The sequence below is a fragment of the Phacochoerus africanus genome, chromosome 2 (genome assembly GCF_016906955.1).
Source record: "Phacochoerus africanus isolate WHEZ1 chromosome 2, ROS_Pafr_v1, whole genome shotgun sequence".
Taxonomy (NCBI): Eukaryota; Metazoa; Chordata; class Mammalia; order Artiodactyla; family Suidae; genus Phacochoerus; species Phacochoerus africanus.
Genome location: NC_062545.1, coordinates 183,000,206 through 183,023,412, shown reverse-complemented (window position 1 = coordinate 183,023,412; position 23,207 = coordinate 183,000,206). Strand labels below are relative to the sequence as shown.

Genomic DNA, 23,207 nt, shown 5'->3' with positions numbered 1-23,207 from the left:
ATCAAAATGACTATACTACCCAAGGCAATCTACATATTCAATGCAATCCCTATCAAATTAACAAGGACATTTTTCACAGAACTTGAACAAAATATTTTAGCGTTTGTTTGGAAGCACAAAAGACCCAGAATAGCCAAAGACATCATGAAAATGAAAAATGGAGCTGGAGGCATCAGGCTCCATGCCTTCAGACTATACTTCAAAGAAACAATCATCAAAACTATATGATACTGGCACAAAGACAGAAATATAGATCAGTGGAACAGGATAGCAAGCCCAGAATTAAACCCATGCACCTACATCTATGACAAAGGAGGCAAGAATATACAATGGAGAAAAGACAGCCTGTTCAGTAAGTGGTGCTGGGAAAACTGGACAGCCACATGGAAAAGAATGAAAGTAGAACACTCCCTAACACCATATACAAAAATAAACTCAAAATGGAATAAAGACATAGATATAAGACCAGACGCTATAAAACTCTTAGAGGAAAACATAGGCCAAACACTCTCTGACATAAACGACAGCAATATCTTCTCAGATCCATCTCTTAGAGCAATGACAATAAAAAGAAAAATAAACAAATGGGACCTAATCAAACTTAAAAGTTTCTGCACAGCAAAGGAAACCCTAAACAAAATGAAAGGACAGCCCACAGAATGGGAGAAAATCTTTGCAAATGAAGTGACTGACAAGGGATTAATCTCCAAAATTTATAAACACCTCCTACCACTCAATACCAAAAAAACAAACCACCCCATCAAAAAATGGGCAGATGATCTAAACAGACAATTCTCCAAAGAAGACATACAGATGGCCAAAAAAACACATGAAAAGATGTTCAACATCACTCCTTATTAGAGAAATGCACATCAAAACCACTATGAGGTACCACCTTACACCAGCCAGGATGACTGTCATCCAAAAGTCGACAAACAATAAGTGCTGGAGAGGGTTTGGAGAAAAAGGAACCCTAGTACACTGTTGGTGGGATTGTCAATTGGTGCAACCACTGTGGAAAGCAATATGGAGATTCCTCAGAAAACTAAACATAGAACTCCCATTTGATCCAGCAATCCCACCCCTGGGGATCTATCCAGAGAAAACCATGACTCGCAAAGACACATGTACTCCAATGTTCATTGCAGCACTATTTACAATAGCCAAGACATGGAAACAACCTAAATGTCCATCGCCAGAGGAGTGGATCCAGAAGATGTGGTACATATACACAATGGAATATTACTCAGCCATCAAAAAGAACGAAATACTGGTATTTTTAGCAACATGGATGGACCTAGAAACTATCATGCTAAGTGAAATCAGCCATACAATGAGACGCCAACATCACATGTTTTCACTGACGTGGAATCTGAAAAAACAACAGAATGAACTTCTTTGCAGAACAGATACTGACACACAGACTTTGAAAAACGTATGGTTTCCAAAGGAGACAGTTTGTGGGGTGGGGGGATGCGCTGGGTTGTGGGATGGAAATCCTATAAAATTGGATTGTGATGATCATTTTACAACTATAAATGTAATAAATTCATTGAGTAATAAAAAAATTAAAATATATAAAATAGACTCATTATATGAGCCAGCAATATACCCACTTGTCATATCCAAGTGTATATACCACTTCAGGGTATAAACAACAAAAAAAGTGAAAATAAGGACTTGCACTGATATTTGTATTCTCATGTTTGTAATAGCTTTATTCATAACAGCCAAAAGGTGGAGCAACCTAAGTGTTTATCAATGGATGAATGGATAAACAAAATGGGATATATACATACAATGGGATAATATTCAGTTTTAAAAAGACACAGGCTACAACATGGATAAACCTTGAAGATGTTATGTAAGTGAAGTAAGCCAGTTACTGAAGCACAAATATTATATGATTCTACTTATATGAGGTACCTAGAGTAGTCAAAATCACAGAGACAGAAAGTAGCATGGCAGTTGCCAGGGACTGGGGGGAGTGAATGTAGAATTATTGTTTGGTGGATACAAAGCTCCAGCCTGGGAATGAGAAAAAGTTCTTGAGATGGTTGGTGGTGAGGGTTGCACAACAATGTGAATGTATTTAATGCCACAGAATTGTCCAGTTAAAAATAGGTAAAATGGCAAGTATTACATTATACATATTTTAACACAATGAAAAATTAGAAAGGACGATCAACAGTAATGACTGAATGAACTGTTGACAATTAAGAACTTTAAATGTCAAAAATAAGTTAAATAAATTATGATATAACCCACTTAATAGGCTATTTATGTGGCCAGTAACATTTACTAATGGTGGCAACACAGAAAATGCCTATGATATCATGTTAAGTGAAAAAGAGATAAAATTGTCACATACTGTAATTGCTGCTATACCTACATCTAGCTCAAGGAAAAAAATTTAAAGGAAATATCAAAATGCTTTAAACATCTGCGTTGGAGTGGTGAGGTGATTTGCTTTTTCCTTTCTGTCTATTTTCCTATTATTTTTGAAAGAAGATGTAATCATTCCATTTATTTCATGGAAAATAAATTTATAATCAAAACTAAAAATAAGGAACAAGGAAAATTTTTAAAATAATTCTCATTAAAAATGCCTTTTAGGAGTTCCCATCGTGGCGCAGTGGTTAACGAATCCGACTAGGAACCATGAGGTTGCGGGTTCGGTCCCTGCCCTTGCTCAGTGGGTTAAGGATCCGGCGTTGCCGTGAGCTGTGGTGTAGGTTGCAGATGCGGCTCGGATCCCGAGTTGCTGTGGCCCTGGCGTAGGCCGGTGGCTACAGCTCCGATTGGACCCCTAGCCTGGGAACCTCCATATGCGGCAGGAGCGGCCCAAGAAATAGCAAAAAGACAAAAAAAAAAAAAAAGCCTTTTAGTTATCCTCCATAAAATCTGGAATGCAGGTTATTTTTGAGGCTTTTGCAAAGTAATATAAATAGAGAGGATGAGTAATACAGGTTCCTAGAAAACTCTTGTTTAACTCCATGCTTCAAAGACTGCTTCAGGATTTGGGTCACTGAGCAGAGGACACAGAAGGTGAACATTTCTAAGGAAGGGAACTTCAAGGACTGTCATGTGCTTGACACTGGGCACAGACACCTTCCTAGAGGCAGAAACTGCATGCTCACAGATGCCTCTTGAGGTTAAGGCAGACTGATAGATAGCTCAGCAAATAGCCTTTAAAATTGCTTTCCCAGGTGAGGCAGTGAGTGGTTCTAAGTAGGTTATAACTTGGTTCTGCATCTTTCTGTGTGTGGCTTACTCGTCATTAGCTCATTGTCTGGCAGCAAGTTCCACCTCTAGCAAGTTCCTCCTCTTCGCCGCCACCAATCCAGAAGAATGAGAGAGGATCTGGGTTCAGATGGTGACATCTGCTCTTCAGAAGGGACAGATAGGAGGCAGGAGGAGGTGGGCAACTGTATCACAGAGCAGAACTGCAGCAGCACCTCAGGCTACTCAGCTCCTTTACAGAATCTCCATGACCTCCCACTTAGAGTAGCTCCCAGAAGAGGGGATTGAGGGGGACCCAGTGGATGATGTCCCTCAGAGCACCAAGGTAATCAGCTTCCCAGGGTTCTGACATCTTCGTGCTTTTCTTATGGGTCGAGTTGTTACAAGTCCCTGTAAGAACCATTATCCAATCTGTCTTCCAGAGCCATTGTCCACAGCAGACACTGCCACAAAACATTTTCATTAATTCAGTTCCATTCCATAATGCCCTTGGATTCCAGTTTGAGAAAGCGTTCCAAAAATCCCAATTTGCTTCTTTTCTACCTTCTGCCGTTGAGGACCATTCTGTTGTCTCATCAATCCTAGGTGGTCCGAGATCAGATCTCTCACTGCACAGTGAAACTGCGCCAGACCACTGGTCTCATGGAGTACTGCCTGGAGGTGATTAAGGAAAATGACCCTAGTGGATTTTTGCAGGTAAGTGTCACCTAGTTTCTGCTGCAGATTCTCAATGTTCCATGAGACTGAGTCTACAATGCCAAGGCCAGACTCCTAATGGCCCCTCACAACAGAACCCACCTTCATGCTGCCGTGTGTATATAGGTGCCCACAAAACTTCACTGGTTCTCCAGAAGTATCTGCCACCGTGTGCTACAAGACTGAGAAGTGTGTGGGCTTTTTAAAATTTTTTTTTTCATGTTTAATCATGAAAATGGAATCCCCTGTAAGTTCCTCCAAAGCAGAGTTATTGCCTTGCTTAAGAATTGGGTCCCTTGGAGTTCTCTGGTGGCTCAGCAGATTGCAGCCAAAAAAAAAAAATATATATATATATATATATATATAATTGGATCACTTTACTGATGTCATGGACAGTTTTGTCAGCTAGAAATGTCTAAATATACAAAGTTTCTAGTTTCTTAACACTTACTTCTGGCCGGTAAGTCAGTGACTTCCCAAGTAGATTGAGGTTTTTTCACTCCTGAGATGTGTCATATTTCTTCAGTGTTGTTTCGGTGACATGCTATGATGTCAGCTAAAATTTATTTAACTTTTGATCCCAATGATTAAGGGAACTTTTATTAAGGAACACGTAGACTCTTTCCAACTCACATTCTACCAAACTGGCCAAGAACTACAGAGGGGGACTAAATATAAGAAATGAAAAAGTTCTCTACCAAAGAATAAAATCATAGAAGATGAGGCACTTAAAGTGTAAGACATTCTATTTTACAGATTATCATATGCAGCATCTCTAAACTATTTAATAAAACTTATATCTAAGTTTTGAGAGGATACCCACAGCTCATATCAGAAACTTAAGGTTGTTACGATGGAAAAGAATATAAAAAAGAACATGTGTGTGTACGTGTGTACATACAGATATAGATATATGACTGCATCACTTTGCTATATAGCAGAAATTGGCACAACATTGTAAATCAACTATAATTAAAAGTTAAATCAACTATACTTTCATTTAAAAAAACAAGATTGAGAGTTACTGTTGTGGCGCAGCAGAAATAAATCCAACTAGTAACCATGAGGTTGTGGGTTCAATCCCTGGCCTTGCTCAGTGGGTTATTCATCTGGCATTGCGGTGAGCTGTGGCTTAGATCCCACGTTGCTGTGTCTGTGGTATTGACCAACAGCTGTAGGTCCAATTAGGATTCAACCCCTAGCCTGGGAGCTTCCATGTGCCATGGGTGTGGCCCTAAAAAGCAATAATTATAATAATTAATAAATAAATGAATTTAAAAAAACGAGATTGCTAATTGTTAAATTAATTGGATAATTGGATAATTGTTAAAGCTAGGTGATGGAAACATGGGGTTTCTCTATGCTATTCTTTCTACTTTTGGGTATGATTAATTTTTTCTTTAATCAAAAAAAAGAAAAGAATTAGGGTTGTTGGTTCTAGTAGATTTAACTAATCGCTAACATATTAGTCAATGTTGCTGGCTTTTACTTAATCAGTCATAAATAGCATGATCCTATATCTAGAATGTGTATCATACATTAGAGCAATTAACAGCTGCTAATTATGTATAGTGCCCCCATCTGACTCACAGGATTGTTCAGATTTTTGGAATAAATCATGGGACACCCTCATCATAACAGCTCTTCACTCCTGCCTAGAGACGGAAGGGTGTGAGTCCCAAGGCAGTTGGTGGTGCTCTCAGGGAGTCAGCCGAGGAGCAGAGTGATGTGTCCCCGTAGGGTTGCATTTCTTAGGCTGTGGTCTTTGTTGTGATAGATTTCTGACGCCCTCATCAGGAGGGTGCACCTGACTGAGGATCAGTGGGGCAAAGGCACACTCACTCCCAGGATGACCACGGACTTCGACTTGAGTCTGGACAACAGCCCTCTGCTGCAGTCCATCCACCAGCTGGACTTCGTGCAGATGAAAGGTGCGTGCCTGTGTCCCCCAGTCATAGTAACGTCCCTAGTGGATCCTAGAGCTGGGAGCAGGATAAAGGCAACTTGCCAGATTGCAGAAAACAAATGGGAGCCTCCAGGTTTATAAATCACCTGAGAGGTAGGAAAGTCGACACACACACACACACACACACACACACCCCTCTGGTTAGTGTTACAAAAATCTGGAGTGGCTCCTATCTTAGGATCTCATGGTAATGTACCCTGATAGCCGTGTGACCTGAAAGCCAGATAAATCCAGATCAAATCAATGCTCACCACTTTGAGAGTCTTAGAGATTTCATGCTCAACACCAGAGAAGAGCTGATAGAAAAGGAGCAAGAAAGAGAGAGCATCACTGTAGAGAAATAAAATCTTGTTAAAGACAGGAACCCAGATATATTGTTATAAATCAAGAAAGCTCAGAATTGAAACTGCTTCCACAGGGATAGAGGGGGTAGCAAACAGTTGAGCATGGATTAGTGGGAATTTGAGGGGATCAGAGTCGGCCTGCCTACTACTGGTCAAGAAAAATGAGAGCCTGGATACAGAAGGAAAATGAAAATATAAAGAATTTTAACTTTTTAAACTTTTTGGTCTATGTGATTAAGGGATATGGCAAGATTTTGAGGTGGCTGAGGGGAAGTTCAAGTACTTAAAATTGTCTTAAGGAAAATAACTCTTGCAAAGAAAAGTAAAATCTCAAGTCAACCATTGCAATGAAATGCTATTTTTATGACAGTGTAAGTATATCCCATTTGAAAAAAATATTTCTGATTTTCTAAAACTTTTTTCTTTTCAAACAATTATACATTCACAGGAGGTTGCAACAATAGTAAGGAGAGGTCCCCTGTACCTTTGATCTAGTTTCCATCAGTAGTTACATCTGGCATAACTGTCACATCATATCTAAGCAGGAAATTAACATTGGTACAGTGGGGGGGGGGGGGTCTCTGGCATCACGTCACATGTGTAACCACCTCTGCAGTCAAGATACAGAACTATCCCATCACCACAAAGATTTCCCTCATGTTGCCCCTTTTAGTCACACCCACATCTTCCCCTCTGCCATCCCCAGGCCCTGGCAACAACTGATCTGTCCTCTATCTCTATAACTTTGTCCTTTTCTGATCTTTTTTTAAAACAGAAGATAATGATTTGTTCTTTGCTTCTCCCAATTGAAGCATCCACATAATAAATAACTTAGAATTCAGTGCTTTACAATTTTCATTTCTTAAGAAAAATCCCCATGTGTCCTTTTATCAGACAGAACCACATAACCCAACGAGTGTTAGGGCTCTATACTTGCATCATCCAGTTACACTCATCCTTGTCCCTGGAACATGTACTTCTCTCATCCTTTTAATGGATTTTTGCCCTCTTTTATTTTCAGTTTTCTCATTTTTTGTTTTAATATGTATTGCTTTGGGAGGATGCCTTAATTAATTTTTGAAGTAAGTAGTGTATAGATTGTAAATAAAAATGCCTCACTGGAGTAACAAAAATACTTAGCATTTACTGGCTGCCTCCTGAACCAGAGAAACCCCTAAGTGCTTTCCGTGAATTAACTTGTTTTAGTCTCACAACTGAGGCACAGGAAGACTGGGTTACTTGTCTGAGCTCACCCAGCTAGTTGAGTGGTAGGGCTGGGATTCAAACCCAGGGAGTGTGATTCCAGAACCCATACCTACAACTTCTAGTTTGTGCTGTTAAGTTAGTGCCTTACTAAATGGCCTCTTCAAGGAATAACTGAATTCTTCTCTTAAACTTAAGACACTTAATTTTTGTTGTTGTTGTGGCAATGCGTTCTGGCTTTAAAAAAAAAAAAAAAAAAAACCTACATGATAGCCTGTGAAGTGTCACCATCCAGGTAGTATATAGAGACTGAGGTAAATCCCCCTGATCCACCTCTCTCTGTACCCAGTTCCTTCAATGAGGTTAGTATCATTGAAAGGTTATGTCACAAGTAGATCACAGGAGGAAATGTGTCACAAAAGGGCAATGTAAGGGCTTTGGGTAGAAGAGAAAAGAAAAATGAGCCAATCCCATTAGCCTTGGTGATGGGACAGGAGGAGGGGTGGGTAGAGGATAGAAGCCTCAGGGCTTGCAGATTCTTTAATCAGCTGGAGCACCCTCTCCTCCCCCATTCATCTGAGTCATGTCCATCTGCCACAGTAGTGTCCAGTCCAGTTGGCACAATGGTAACTCTTGCATTGAAGTGAACTGGCCCTTTATCTCTTGTGCCATCTGTAGGTTCATGTGTTGTTGCATCACAGACCGGATTCCTAAAGCATTCTCACTTGGCCATTTAGAGCTGCACACAGAAGTGAGTGTGGACACAAATGTACACACAGCAGAGAACACCACACATGCCAACTATCCCTCTGCAGAGTTACTTTATATGCTTTACTTTGTGCTCATTAAGTTTAATTAATTCAGTGAGAACCCAGTCCTCCTTAGAATCTGAATAGTTTTTATTTGTCAAGCTTTCGATGGAAAGAAAAAGGCAAAAGGTCATGACACAGTAGAACTTGATTGGCGGTAGTTAGGTTCCCTACTGGTCCTTTTGATATCTGTTAGCATATACACAACTATGCCTGCTATATTGTTGGTCTTTTCATTAGGGTATTTTCTTAGGATATTCAAAGTCAGTTTAATAAACTGCGCTTTCACAGCTTGTCAGTAAAAATATCTCAAGAAATTGTATCCCCCATATCCATATATACTGGCCAAAATTTTAGTATTTGAAATGGTTTTACTTTGACCATTGTGAGAATAACAATACAGTAGCTTCAATATATGATTTCTAATTGCGCTAAGTGGATTAACTGAAAGGTTAAAATATTTTCAGAGTTACTTGAAATGTGTATTTAAAGCTATGACTCAAATTCACAACTAAAATATCTATTTACTTCAAAACTCAAAATTTAAGCATCTCCCTGGTTTTGAAATTCTATCTCAAATGCCTTTTTTCTTAACATCGAAGAAGAAAGTCTATAGTTGGTTTTTAAATATTCCCACTTAGGCCAGCTACTACTCAGCTAAAATGCATTGCCTAAAATTATTATCTTATTTTCTAAGGATTTAACTGATCTGCCCTTTCTGATTCCACATCACTCTCAAGCAATTGAGATCTGAATGGAGAATGCTGGAAACCTCTTTGATCAACAGCCCTAAATTGTAATAACATGTTTTCCAGGTGCATTTTGATTAGAAAATCATCTTATCCTCTTTCCAAACTAGTAAGACTGGTGCTTGATTTATCAGGCCTTTCCTTTTGTAGAAAACAATGGATTAAACTTTGTTTTCTTTTTTTATTACTAAGTAATAAAAAACATTTTTTCTCCATTCTAAATTGCTATTTTCAAATCTTACCAGGTCATGAGAAGGAAATTTTAATATTTTTTTCCAGTCCATCAAGGGCTCTCCTGTTTGGCTCAGAATAGATTTCAGATATCTACCCTCTCTCAGAAAAATATTAGCCCAGAATTGTCTAAGTATACAAGGTATCCCAAAGTTCATGAGTCAATGCTGAAATGAAATGCCAGTGTGCTCATTCTGACCCAGCATGAAACAGTGACCTAACAGTCCATTAAGACTTTTTAGCACATAGACCCATGGCTGTTAATCCCTTGAATGCCTCTACTCATATAGGGACACATTTATCTTCACTAGCTCATGTTGAATGTTAAAAGCCCTGAGTATGCACCAAGGTCATGGGCAAGGACAGTGTGATCTGAACAGACTCTCCTATAAATCATGGAGAAAGTTTTGCCAGAGGTTTGGCAGTGATGGAGATGATCCCACATGTGGACTTGCAGGGAATCTGTTCATGATCTGGGGGCCTGGTGTTCATGTTCTCAAAGCCTGGGTTCAAGTTTATCCTTAGCAAAGTACTAGTGATAACTTTCCAGAAACAGCCTGTCATTTCTCTAAAGTCTAAACTTTCCTCAGTTGCCATTTGCATTGTTCAACCACCATAAAAAGGAATGACAGTCCACAAAGGGGCCTTCAGAGAAGATGACAGGTAAAATTGCATTCCCCAGCACTGTAGCTCTTAAGGTGAAATATTTAAGGTGAAATATATTAATCTATATCAATGATTCTCGAGAGGCTTTATGGTTCACATCGTAGGAACCAAAAAGAAACATTCCTCTTGGAATGAGGCCTGCACCTTCCCTCTCATTCACTATTACTGAACCCCAGATTGGAGAGGTAGTCCAGCTCCTGGAGCCAGCCTGCTGGGCATCACAACCCGGGTCTGCCACTGACTAGCTGTGAACCCTTTCTGTGTTTCAGTTTCCTTTTCTACAAATAGAGATAATATCTTTTCGGGGTTGTGTTGAAAAGTAAGTGAGGGAACAAATGGAAGGCTCTCCCCACAGTCTGGCCCTCAGCAGTGTTTGCACAACACGATGGGAGGCCAGCTCCCTTTTCTCACACGTTCTCACCACACCCCTGGGAACTCTCTCGGAGGAAGTCTGGATGGTTGGGAGTGTTCACAATCTGAAGGATCAGAGAAAAAAGTAAACAAAGATGAAAACCATGAGAGATTATTTGAACTAGAATGACCTTAAAGAGGTAAGACATTTGAAAACTGGTGTAACAAGCTACTGTGGCAGAATTAACTTTGAGAGGACGCTCCACCAGACACTAAGGAAGTCAATAAAATACAGCTACTCTCCTGTATCTAAGAGGAGCATTTTTAGGAGTTCCCATCGTGGCGCAGTGGTTAACGAATCCGACTAGGAACCATGAGGTTGCGGGTTCGGTCCCTGCCCTTGCTCAGTGGGTTAAGGATCCGGCGTTGCTGTGAGCTGTGGTGTAGGTTGCAGACGCGGCTCGGATCCCGCACTGCTGTGGCTCTGGTGTAGGCCAGCGGCTACAGCTCCGATTGGACCCCTAGCCTGGGAACCTCCATATGCCGCGGGAGCGGCCCAAAGAAATAGCAAAAAGACAAAAAAACAAACAAACAAAAAAAAAAATAAGAGGAGCATTTTTAGCCTGAAGTTTGATTTTACAGGCTAAAAGGATGCTGAGTACTAAAATTCTGGTCAGGTCAAGGGAAACTAGATCTTTAGGAAAAATAAAGATGTCCAGGAATGATCATGTAGGTGTTAAGATTAAGATAGCTATTGTAGCCCATGCCAGGAGTTTTAATAAGATAAAAAAATTCTCTCTCAGAATTCAGCCCAAGAACTGTAACACTATCCATTTCCAAAACACAAGAGACAAATCAACTTGAAAATACTTTGAATTCTTGTAGACCATTTATTTTATTTCTAATAAAGTTTTTTTAAAAAGGTAATGATGTAACACTCAGGAGAAAATCTGTTTTTCTGAAATGCCAGCCTCAGCCTTTGCTAATGAGGGTGTAATTTTGTCACATTTTTCCTTTTATATGCAACATCACTTTGGGAGTAAATAAGGAAAAAGTAAAAATAATTCTCGACACATTGAGAAATAGATTTAGACTCATGCAAATGTTTCTAGGTTCCTTGTTCCTTCCTTTTCTCTCTCAATACCTCTCTCTCAATCTCTCCCCCCACCCCTTACTCTGTTACTTTGCTTTTTTGTTTGTTTGCTTAAGCTTAAATTTGGAACAGTTTCAAGATATAAAGACTAGTGACTGGTTCAGGCTACTTTATAACTTCTTAAGCTTTAAAGACTATCCACTGAGGACTTATAATGAAGTTCACATGTTTTAATTACACATGACACCATGTATTTCAATTAAACTTTTAATTATACCTATGTCTATATGGGAAATTTGAGTTTATCAGAGACATCGTAAGCATTTGTATAATTCAAGTTGAAACCATCTTGTGATCTTTTTCTTTGATATTAAAATTGATGAAATGTAGACTTGACTGAAACATGAGCAAAAGGAAAATGAAGACTGATAGAGGAGATAATGAAACAGAGTCAAAGGAATTGTTTTCTTGAAGGCTGTAGCCACCAAGGACAGTTAAGATCAAATACCCCCAGAGAGAATCATTCCCTGTCTCTAGAACCCCTTTGAGGAATGGCTTAAACTTGTCAGATTTTAGTCCACAGTTAATATGTTAAGATGTATTCTTATATGGTAAAAACTTTAAATGACAAAAGTTCCTAACTGGAACAATGACCTTAAGTTAACTCCCAATTACAGCTCCTAGGTGATACCTGTTACTCCCTCATTCAAGAGAGTTCTGTTTTCTGTCTCTTCTTTCCATCCAGTCCTGTAGCCTACTTATTGAACAAGGCAATGCATTGATTTCCTTTCCTCCAAATCCAGATGTCTTAGGACCTCTGGGCTTCAGAGACATTGTCCTCTGACTCTGTGACATTGAAACTTGAAATATGATTTCCCTTCCTAAACTGATGACCTCCACTTAACTGGTTGTGATTTTGATTTAATTACATTTGATCTGATAACTCAGGTGTGGTTTTCCCACACTGTATCAGCCTTCTTAAGTGTAAGATAATGGACCTGCTTCACCTTCATATCTCTCATGTGATAGTCCCTGCTTTTGTTTTCTAGGTTATAGAACCTGTTTCCTAAACTGCTGTTATATTAACCATCTTCTTAGTTGGGGTGACTGACAAGGAGCAGATTTAATTCAGTGCATGACACTCAAAGTCCAACTTTGGTACAGCATACCAGGTGTTCAGCAGTTAACATTTGTTCATCTCTAGGTCCCTGGATGTGGTCTAAACTGTCCTCTCCCATTGTTAAAGTGCTATAAAAATAAATTCATGTTTTGGTGCTGAAAAAAAAAAATATTAAGCAGTTAGTAAAAACACTGCTCCCAGGTACATAAATTGAGTTCATATGTTAGGAACTAGGATTATTCATTCCCTAACATTTCGATGTCTGTATGTCTCAAGCTTCAAATAATCCACAGTTTTAAGTAATACAAGACTCAAGACTCACCAGAAAATGGGAGTGTTGTGATTAGTAACGCTGTGACAGATTCTCACAAGGTCACGAGGATACTCTGACCCTCCCTGCCAGACCCCATCTGTTCCCACACCTTACCAAAGAGAAAATACATGTGCTGCAGACTGCTGTACCCCTACAGAAAGAATAAACTTGAACTAGTGCCATTTTCAAAGCATAGCTACCTTGGGAGAATGATGTCAAATTTCTCAAAAGTTTCAAAACTGAAAAATCACTGTTTGTGTCACTTGGTAACAAATTTTCAAAAATCCAGTTATAGCTTCTTATGTACTCAAAACCTTGAGTAGAATCACTAATTAAAAAAACATAGAACCTTAGAAACATAGTGGTTTCACAGCTATTTCGGCATAGGCAGCCCCCATTTTATTAAATGAGGTTTAAGACTCAGAATAAACTATGATAAATTTATCAGCCATGTTATGAGTGAAATAGGCTTTAGAGGGCGGGTTGGGAAACCCATACTCCACGTTAAACATTTCCCTTTAAGGGCTACGCCTTCAAGTGCTCAAGGGTGTGAGAACAGAGCAGTTGTCTCCTCTCCAACTAAGGTAGGAAGCGCCACCAGGAGCTTGAAAAAGGCAGGAACCAGTCCCATTCCTGGAGACTCTGGGCCGGATTCCGTTCAGCTCCCCCCCCCTACCCCACCCCACCTCCCCCCTGCTCTTTCCCACCATCCCCCTTCCCCTTCCCCCTTCCCCACCCCCGTGCTCCTCGGCTAGCTACTTAGTGTAGACACTTGTTTATAAGGGAGTGTTTATCATTCCTAGATACTGAAATGTTGGCGACTCGACAGAAGCCACGGTTACACTAATTTCTGTTTAGCTTCCTCTCCAGTCCCAGCGACCCCCATCCTACAGCTGGAGGAGTGTTGCACCCACAACAACAGCGCCACCCTGTCTTGGAAACAGCCGCCTCTGTCTACGGTGCCCGCGGAGGGATACATTCTGGAGCTGGATGATGGCAATGGTGGTCAGTTCCGGGTGAGTGGAGCACCTGCTAGGTGCTTACCAAAACCAGTGACCCTCAGAGCACCCACCGTGGAGTCTCATACCCATCCAGGCAGGGTCTGCCTGTCCTTCATGGGAGGCCTGCTTTCTCCCTCTCCCATCAAAGAGGGACAGAGGAGCCCCTGAATCGGAAACTGCCCCACCCTTCTGCAGAGGAAATATAGAAGGTGCTGCAGGCTCTGAAGTCAGACTGCCTGCTTTCAAATCCCACCTCCACCACTGAGCCCGGGAACTGTGCCCATTTCTCTCCTCTGAGCTGTCAGGTCCTCATTTGTATAAAGGGGATGATAGTAACTCTTGCTGTTAAGACCCTCTTAGGTAACTCATATAAAATTCTTGGCTTGCTGCAATCCCAGACCCCAGGCTTCTTAGTATCCCACTGCAGAGTTGTCATTTTAAGTCTGTGCTTGGGATGCAAATTATTTTTACTCATTACATCAGCATAATGTTGCAACGTGTACAGCTAAAGAAGGAGGCAAATGCCTAACCTATACTAAAGATGCATTATGCTAGGATTTATTTTAAGCTTTTGAAATGTCATTCTTCCTCCCTTCCCTGTTTCCTTCATCTTCCCTCTGTACTGTGATGAAAATCTGAAGCCTCATGAGTTCCCTTCCTAAACTTTCAAACTCCTATTGCTTTGAATGTCATCTTTGTGACAGTTCCTGCAATTATCAGTGGAGACCACCCCCATGTTTTCAAACCTGATTTTTACAAATCATACTGATGAATAAAGATCTCAGTGGGTATAATATACTGAATAAATTCGGACTTAAGAATAGTAAGCATAATACTAACTATAAGCACCCAGTTTTAATCTCTTAAGCCGCATCTGCTAATAACTAGCGTTAAGTAAGCTATGCCTACTGTATTTAGCGTGCAGACCCATGCTAAATACAAGGCACTATGCTAGTCAGTTTGCACACAGGACCTTATATAATCCTCACACCCACTTCCTAAGGTAAGCATTTTTGTCTGCATTTTACGGAGAAGGAAACTGAGGCTGAAAGAGGTCAGTTTGGTGCCCAGCATCTCCCGGGAAGAGCCGGATCAGGTGGACACCAAAGCACTTGCTCCTATCCACCCTGCAACACTGCCTCCTGAACAACCCCAGACGGGTGTGGACTTAAAGGTGGCCTGTTCTTTTCTGCCCCTCAGGAAGTGTATGTTGGGAAGGAGACCATGTGCACCGTGGATGGTCTTCACTTCAACAGCACATACAATGCTCGCATCAAGGCCTTCAACAAAACAGGAGTCAGCCAGTACAGCAAGACCCTGGTCCTCCAGACGTCCGAGGGTAAGGCCCTTCAGCAGTATCCCTCAGAGCGAGAACTGCGAGGCATCTAGAATGGCTGGCAAGCCCGGAGGTAACCCCACCACTGCCCACATTCGAAAGTGTTTCCATGACTTGCTCTGCATTCTGGCACAGAGCCACGATTTCTCTCCTGCCTTTAGAGAGCCCATGGTGTGTGGATGGGATCAAACCAAAGAGTCCACAGCGGCAGTTCCCATGGCTTGGGCCGGCGGCTTCCTTTGATAACGCTCTAAATAAGCTGCAGCAGAAGAAGCTGAAAAGTGAAGGCCTGAATGTGCCGCCATGTGTGAGACGAATGTATCTAGGCTCTAGGGCAGGCTCCCATTCTCCACGATACACATCACTGGCCAGTTTTGCCCAGACAATTCTAAAATGGCTTTGTAGTGCTTGCTTGTGTCTGAGGGTGGGGCCGAGGTCCTTTCCAGCTGTGGATTTATCTGACTGAACATGTTTCTGAGAGGTGTGGGGTGCAGGAGCTGTTCTGAGAGGGTCTGTGGGCCACTCCTGGCTTTTAACCAGCCAGTTCCATTGCACACGCCGGGACAGAGGCTCCCTGTGGGCCCCAGACAGGAAGAGACCAGCATGTCGGCATTCCCTGGCCATTTTCACCTTGGCCCGTCCCTCCAGGCTTGGTTAGGCTGTCTGGGCCCTGCGCACAAGGTCCATCTTGAGACCATGCTCGCTTCTTGGCTATACTGTAAATATTTTGGTCATCAGAGGCAAGAAGAGGGGCTTGGACTTAATGGCCAGGTATTAAAACCTCTGAGGCTCTTAACATTTTCACTCTAAGAACAATTGCAACACATGAAATTAAACCCATGAAGAGGTATTTGTGGTCGGTGCCAAAGCATTTTCAGACCTTCTGGGTGTCATTTTAATCATAGCAGCCACCCCCACTCCACCAGTATTCTCCGTAACCTCCCTCTGCAGAACTAATTATGTTGGTTTTGTTCAAACTCAAAATGTTAGCTAAAAGAACTGTGGTGGTATTTTTTTCCCACTTCCCACAAACCTCAGCACGTGCCAGTCACCCCTAAAATGGTTCACATGGTTAAAAACAAGCACAACTTCAAATCCCACAGCAAGGTTGAAAGGCCCCTAGCTGTGAAAAACCACACTTGGGGAGAACTTGTAAGTCTGTGAGTGACGCCCTTCAAAGAGAAGGATTTGGTAGTGGGAAAATGCCTACATGACCTATTCCCCCCTTGGGTTATAGGGATGTGGTAGCTGAACCTCCCCTGCATCAGTCATTTAGCAGCCTCTCTCTGGGAAGAGACCTATCAACTTGAAAGCAGTTACCTCTTTTCCCAAAGCACCAGGCTAGATGCTAAAGCCCTCCAGGAGTCTTCCTACGTGACCCTCGATGGGAATGGCCCTGTTTCCCATGTGCGTACAAGGCGGTTTGATTGAAGAGTGAAGTGCATGCCATCAGAGCAGGGAGACACTTTGCAGAGATGCTGTTAATCTGTGTCACCAGACCTACGGGAAAACTATTTCTGTTCGTAATGCATCACGGAAATCACACTATTCTGCTAAAATCAGTTATTAGCATAGCAGCCTGAGCACTTACGTCTCTCTTTTCATCCTGCAGGAGGATGTAGTTTCTAAGTTTCGATTAATGTTCATAAGATTATGGTGTCTAATAAATTACAGGATTGGAACTGCGATCCTTGGTACCACAGTCACAGAACTGGGGGTCATTTTCTAAAAGAAACTAACGGAACAAGTTCTCTTCCAACAAAGAAACTGTACTGTAGAAATTAATTTCTTCCATGAATTTTATATATTGTGTACAAATATAAGGTATGTATCTAAATACAAAGAAAACTCTATCATCGTGTAGATACTAGTATTCTCTGTTACTGCACAGAAGTGATTTTCTCATGATGAAAATAAAGTTCACACACATACTTTCTCCATAACTTTGGTTTGTTCTATTTGTTTCTCCCTCATTCTAATTCATTCCAACAGTGAGACAAGATTTTAGAAAGCAGGAAAAAAGTATAATGAATAGCCTATTTTAAAAAAGATTTGATCAATTTGTAATAATTGAGAAAGCTTATAGAACTAAAGAATTATACCTCTTTTTTTTTGTTTTTTAGAAATCAGTGAGAAAAACGCCATTAACAGAGTTTTGATATGTTAACTGAACTTCCATTTTATTAATCTTATTTCCCACCATTCCTGGAAGGATTTGCTCTGTAAATGTTTTCCTTTGATGATATTGCAGGTGATGGGATGGTCGGTTTGACTTTTTAGTTTAACAAAATCTTTTGTGTTCTTAGCAAGGGTTAACCCCTTTCCAAGGTTCAAATTAAAAAGTTTGTATCACAGAAGGGTACAATTCCGTATATGATAGCCAGTGTAACTTGTATTTATATGCATTTAGTCCAAGGTTTTAATCACATCAGGTATTCTCTTTGAACTATCACCAAACCTTCTGCTGACTAAAAGTAACATTATGAAGGGGAGATCAAATGTCCACATTGTTGTGAATTCTGACTGTTCTATGAAGAGCAGATTCGTTTATCTATTTATTGGGCAATATTTGATAAGTGCCCGCCATCTGCTATACTTGGATAGAGTGTTGAGTAGAGCTGACCCAGTTGTCAGGGCGCTTACAGTCTAGGCAGAGAGGCCTTAAAGGAACAGATACACAAATATTACATGTTTACAAATTATAATAAACACTGTGAGAGAGGGAAAGGGGACCATGAGGAATGTGTTATCAAAAGAAAAAAGGAGAAGTTCCCATCGTGGTGCAGGGGAAACAAATCCAACTAGGAACCATGAGGTTGCGGGTTCAATCCCTGGCCTTGCTCAGTGGGTTAAGGATCTGGCGTTGCTAGTGAGCTGTAGTGTAGGTCACAGAAAAGGCTCAGATCTGGTGTTGCTGTGGCTGTGGTGTAGACTGGCAGCAGCAGATCCAATTAGACCCCTAGCCTGGGAACCTCCATATGCTGCAGGTGTGGCCCTAAAAAGCAAAAAGAAGGAAGGAAGGAAAGAAAGAAAGAAAGAAAGAAAGAAAAGAAAAGGAAGGAGAGAAAGAAAGAAAGAAAGAAAGAAAGAAAGAAAGAAAGAAAGAAAGAAAGAAAGAAAGAAAGAAAGAAAGAAAGAAAGAAAGAAAGAAAAGGGAAACACATTATTATATGAGTTTAGGTTTGGTTAGTTCCCTGAAAGCAAAGTTCCTGGGGATATACCTAAGACAGCCATGTGAATAAAGCCAATTGCAGATCTAAACCAAGTTACCCTGGCTTAAGAGGAAGCAAAAACTGTAAGAATTTGGGGAGAGGAGTTCCCGTCATGGCTCAGCAGAAATGAATTTGATTTGCATCCATGAAGAAGCAGGTTCGATCCCTGGCCTCATTCAGTGGGTTAAGGATCTGGGGTTGCTGTGAACTGAGGTGTAGGTTGCAGACGCAGCTCAGATCCTGAGTTGCTAGGCTGTGGTGTAACCCAGTGGTTACAGCTCCAATTCGACTCCTAGCCTGGAAATCTTCATATGTCGCAGGTACGGCCCTAAAAAGACAAAAAAAAAAAAAAAAAGAGAGAGAGAGAGAAAAGAATTTTAATGAAATTTTAAAATAAGGCCCACAACCTGATTGTATATATCTTTAAAGTAATTTAGTTGTCGTGATAGCTTTGTCACAGTCTCTGAAACCATCTGTAAAAGAGTATTTGTAAAAAAATAAATAAATAAATTCATTATGTAACAAAGGCTTCTTAAGACATAGTGTTCTGGGGCTCATTGTGTCTGGGAGACTATTCTCCTGAGGAAAAAAAGTATTTACACATGAGTAAGAATAGGACAGGAAATTTTTATGTTTATTTTTCCCAGTGTTCCTTCTACCTATCTAAACAGATTGCACATTTTCTTCTTTTCAAATCTGGAGAGAAAATAAGATAAACCAAAGATAATATTCATGGCACTCAAATAATTCAGACTATTATCTGACTGAAAAAAAAGGTCTTTCTCTGACTTCCCTCAGCTCTCTGAGTCTTCTCAGCAGGGGTGGAGCTGCAGCTCACCAATCTTTCAGGGGAATTAGAACACAGAAGTTTGCACCTTCTGTGCAAAAAGTACCCTTTAATAGGAATCTTTGTGTGAAATGATTACTTTCCTTGGACATATTCTTAGACATAGAATTACTAGACTAAAGAGTATGCACATTTTTAAGGCCCTTAATCTATGTTGGCAAATTACTTTCCAAATAGAGATTTTACACCAGAAATGTATGAGCCATTCCGTTTTCTTTTTTATTATCACCCTAATTCTGTTATTTAGAGTTTAATTTTAACTAGCAGGCAACCTCTTCTAAAAGTAAAAGTGTTTTTAACAGCGGATTTCTTAATTTATATTTTCATAGAATAATATTCTGATTGTCCTCTACCTAATAGTTACATGAAATAACTTACAACACACTGCAGAAAAAATGAAAGGTGATCTAAAGGAAAGACTGCTCAGAGAAAAGCGAGAGAAATCCAAACAGAAGAAATAACTGTATGCAAGGCAAAAACTTCAAAATATATCTTGAGCTGACTTGAAAAGGAAGCCTCAGTCATTCAAAAACATTAATTGAGCACATGGATTTTGTGATCACAGAGATGCCTACAGCATGGCCCTGCCCTAGAGCTTATGGGCTTTATTATCTTCCTCTTTCCTGAACTTCATAGCGCCTGGCACAGAGTACCTTAAAAACTATAATACCTCCTCACCTCTCCAGAGCTAAGATATCCATCCTATAATGTAGATGGTTATCTTACAATCAAGAAGTAGGCAACAGTGACCTCTGATTGGCACACATTTTAGAAATATTTCCACCTCATACATTTAAAAGTCATCTGTATTCTGGAACTCTTGGTATCAGGGTATTAAGTGCGTCTCAGAAGGCTTTATGGAATCAAAATATGAAATAAGTATTTCCCCCCCAAAAAAATGCTATGATAATAAACCCTACTTCATTTTGTGTAGAGCTTCTAAGAACTTCCTTCATTGTCCATTAAAAGATTCCATGAAAAATGACAGCAACATGAAAGCCAGTGAATAGTTTTAGGATGCTGAAATCCAGTTAGAGGAACTAAAGAAAAGCTATCCACTTACTAAAGTTCTTAAGGGAAAAATAAAGATTCTTTTCTGTTCACCCTAAGACCTCTGTACCTATTGCTAGTGTCTAAGCCTCTCTTCTGTTGTGTTGCTGCAACATTCCAGATTTATGCTATGTATCAGTTTCCTGTTGCTGCTTTATCAAATTACTACAGGCTTAGCCACTTAAAATGCACAAATGTACGACCTTATAGTTCTAGAGGTCAGAATCCTAAATGGGTTTCACTGGGCTAAAAGTGAGGTGTCAGCAGGACTGTGTTCCTTGGAGGTGGCTCCAGGGGAGAATCTGTTCTGTTTCCTTTCCATCTTCTAGAAATCATCTGCATTCCTTGGTTCATGGCCCCTTCCTGCATTGTCAAAGCCAGTAGTATAGCATCTTCCAATCTCTTCCTGACTCTGACTCTCCTGTTTCCCTTTATAAACATTCTTGTGATTGATTACTGTAGGCCACCTGCTAGTCCAGGATAATCTCCCATCTCAAAGTCCCTAACCTAATCATATCTGCAAAGTTCCTTTGGCATCTAAGGTGACATAGTCACAGATGCTGAGAATTGCGACATGCATGTTTTTTGGTGGACCATTACTCTGATTACTATACTCTATGAAGAAAGTATCACCGTCATCATCATCGTTATCTCACTCTACACATGGAAAAACAGAGCCTCAGAGAGGTTAAATGAATGACATGTCAGGCCTGGGCCTTTCAGCTCCAATGCCCAGCAGTACACTTTGATGCTGGTATTAAAACAGTGCTATTTGCCTCAACCAGGAGGAAGAAAAGAGGGAAAACTATCCTAAGTCTGTTTGCTGGATATCAGAAAATAACTTGTGGAAGCAGTGCTGTGTAGCTGCCTCATGTGTTCATCAAGAAACCCCAGGCAGAAATAGGACTTTAACTCTTTCAAAGAGTCATGTTAGAGTTTTGTTTTGTTTTACTATGTTTTCAAAAGAATAATACTCCTGTTTTAAGAAGACAATTTGGGAAAGGCTGTCATTTCCAGTATAATATCCAAGCACCTCCTTGGGGCCTGTCCTTTTCTCTGCATTTCCTCTAGCTGCTCCCCACCCCTCACCCAGGGTGAGCCCTTCCCCCCAGGGAGAGCCCCCCACCTTTCTCCAGTTGGTACCAGTAGGTGCTCTTGGCTGGCAGTGAGGGTCACTGCCTGGGAAGAAAAGGGAATGTCAGAGCCACATTTTCATGGTCCTTGAAAAAGACCCCACCAAGTGAGGTCTGGCACTGGGAGCCCTGCTCAGGTTGAAACCACAGAGCTATTTATTCACAAAAGCTCTCACCCCTCCAGATCTCAACTCTGAGGAAAAGCAGGGAGAATAGTCAGTGATGGTGAGAGAGTTGGGCTGCAGATAAGGCTGTAAGTTCCAGCACTCCCCACACACAGGTGCTCAGAGCACTGAGAAAGTGTGCTCTCCGGCATCCTCTTATTTGAACTCCACAGGAGCTGTCTCCCCAACGCTTTCTAGGATTGTTTTATCTGATGACAACAAAAGGGTTGGTATTCTTGAAATTACATCTTAGAAACTGCTTTCTAAAAAGGGATGTAGAAGGCGTTATTCGTAAAGATTAAAATGCTTCTTCCCCCATTAGACTCTTAGCATCATAGTGCCCTTTCCAGTGTGATAGCTCCTCCCACACATCACAGGAAGGAACCCAGAGAATGAATATTCAGTGGTGCAGGCAGAATATAGGCCCAGAATGACCCCAGATGCATCTGTTCAAAATCTCCTTGCAGATATTTTATAGTGATCTTATATCAGGATATGTGTTGTACTCTTAAACCTTAACTTACAGAGACATGTGTCCATCCTCCCCCCCCAACTCTCACCCAGAGAAAATGTAACCTTGTGGGGGAAAAGGAACCTCATCTGATCTCAGCCCACCCACCTGTGTGGCCAGAGTCCCAAAGGGGAGAGTAACACATCCCCTTTCAATCCCTAACCACCACAGCCCACAGAGCTACTCATCACAGACATGAAAGAGTCATCAGAAATATATGCAAGGCTTGGAGAATGATATTAGGTCATCTACACAAACCTTGGTCACCCCTGAGACCACTGGAATGTGCCCTGTGGCCTGCAGCATAAACCTTACATTTTATATACCAAGGTACAAAAGAGCAGCAATGGGCTTGTCAGCCTCCCAAATTCTAATCACTAGTAATTGATCCTGCCTGGGCCCCTGTCTTGTCCCGTCACAGCTGGCAGTGTGACTTAGATGTGCCCCTTAATTTCTCTGGCCTTCAGGGTTTTGTTTTTGTTTTGGGGTGGGGAGCGGTTTGTCTCTAAGACTTAAAGCAGATGAGCTCTGAGTTCTTTACAACTAATACGCACTGGTTTTCTCCTGTGGCTTCGCTCTTCAAAAATTGCTGCTGAAAGCTGTTAACTATTTCATAAAATGCTATGAACAGGTATAGCTGCTTCCTGCTTCCTCCAGGGGTTTTAGTGGGTCTTAAAGTTTGCCTGTGATACTGAAAATTCAGCACTAATAGAAAATAGTTGATAAAGGATCATATAAGGAAAAGTATATTGTCCTCTGGAGGTATTTTCCCCTTTCTCTACTTTACTTTTCCTGACTCAGAGCATCAGAGCCCCTCCCCACCCCCCACCCCCCGCAAAAAAGTATTTTGTTAGAAGAATATGTTTCCAGGACAAATTCCTCAAGGTAGATAAATCATACCTGAACAAATTCATGTAGATTTTACAAAATCCAAGGTGAGAGGCATAATGATAGGTTTTGGAGCCCAGAAAAGAGATAGTTTATTCCTTTTCATTTTGACAACATGCATGATATCCCAGGGAATTTCCTGAATTTCTGTAGGACTGAATTGTACCTAGACCCTATTTTTGCTTCTGGAGAATGTACTTTGCAGTTGACGCTCTAGGGAGCAGTTTAGCCCTTTGGGATCTTTTGTATCTATTTGAAATATAGGAATGTTTGGTTCTTCT

At 40.9% G+C, this 23,207-nt stretch overlaps 1 protein-coding gene across 7 annotated transcripts in view; it reads left to right on the top strand.

The window, feature by feature from the left end:
* The window catches only part of TRIM9 (tripartite motif containing 9), a 105,237-nt gene that overhangs the window by 68,078 nt on the left and 13,952 nt on the right, over positions 1–23,207 (top strand). For 2 of the 7 annotated variants that reach the window (XM_047767312.1, XM_047767316.1), the window contains exons 4-7: positions 3,829–3,939; positions 5,717–5,870; positions 13,655–13,800; positions 14,986–15,124. In XM_047767312.1, the coding sequence (XP_047623268.1) occupies positions 3,829–3,939; positions 5,717–5,870; positions 13,655–13,800; positions 14,986–15,124 (550 nt within the window). Of the gene's footprint in view, positions 1–3,828; positions 3,940–5,716; positions 5,871–13,642; positions 13,801–14,985; positions 15,195–15,282; positions 17,062–23,207 lie in introns of those variants that run through there. The other 5 variants (XM_047767313.1, XM_047767311.1, XM_047767317.1 and 2 more) reach the window with 3 other exon arrangements.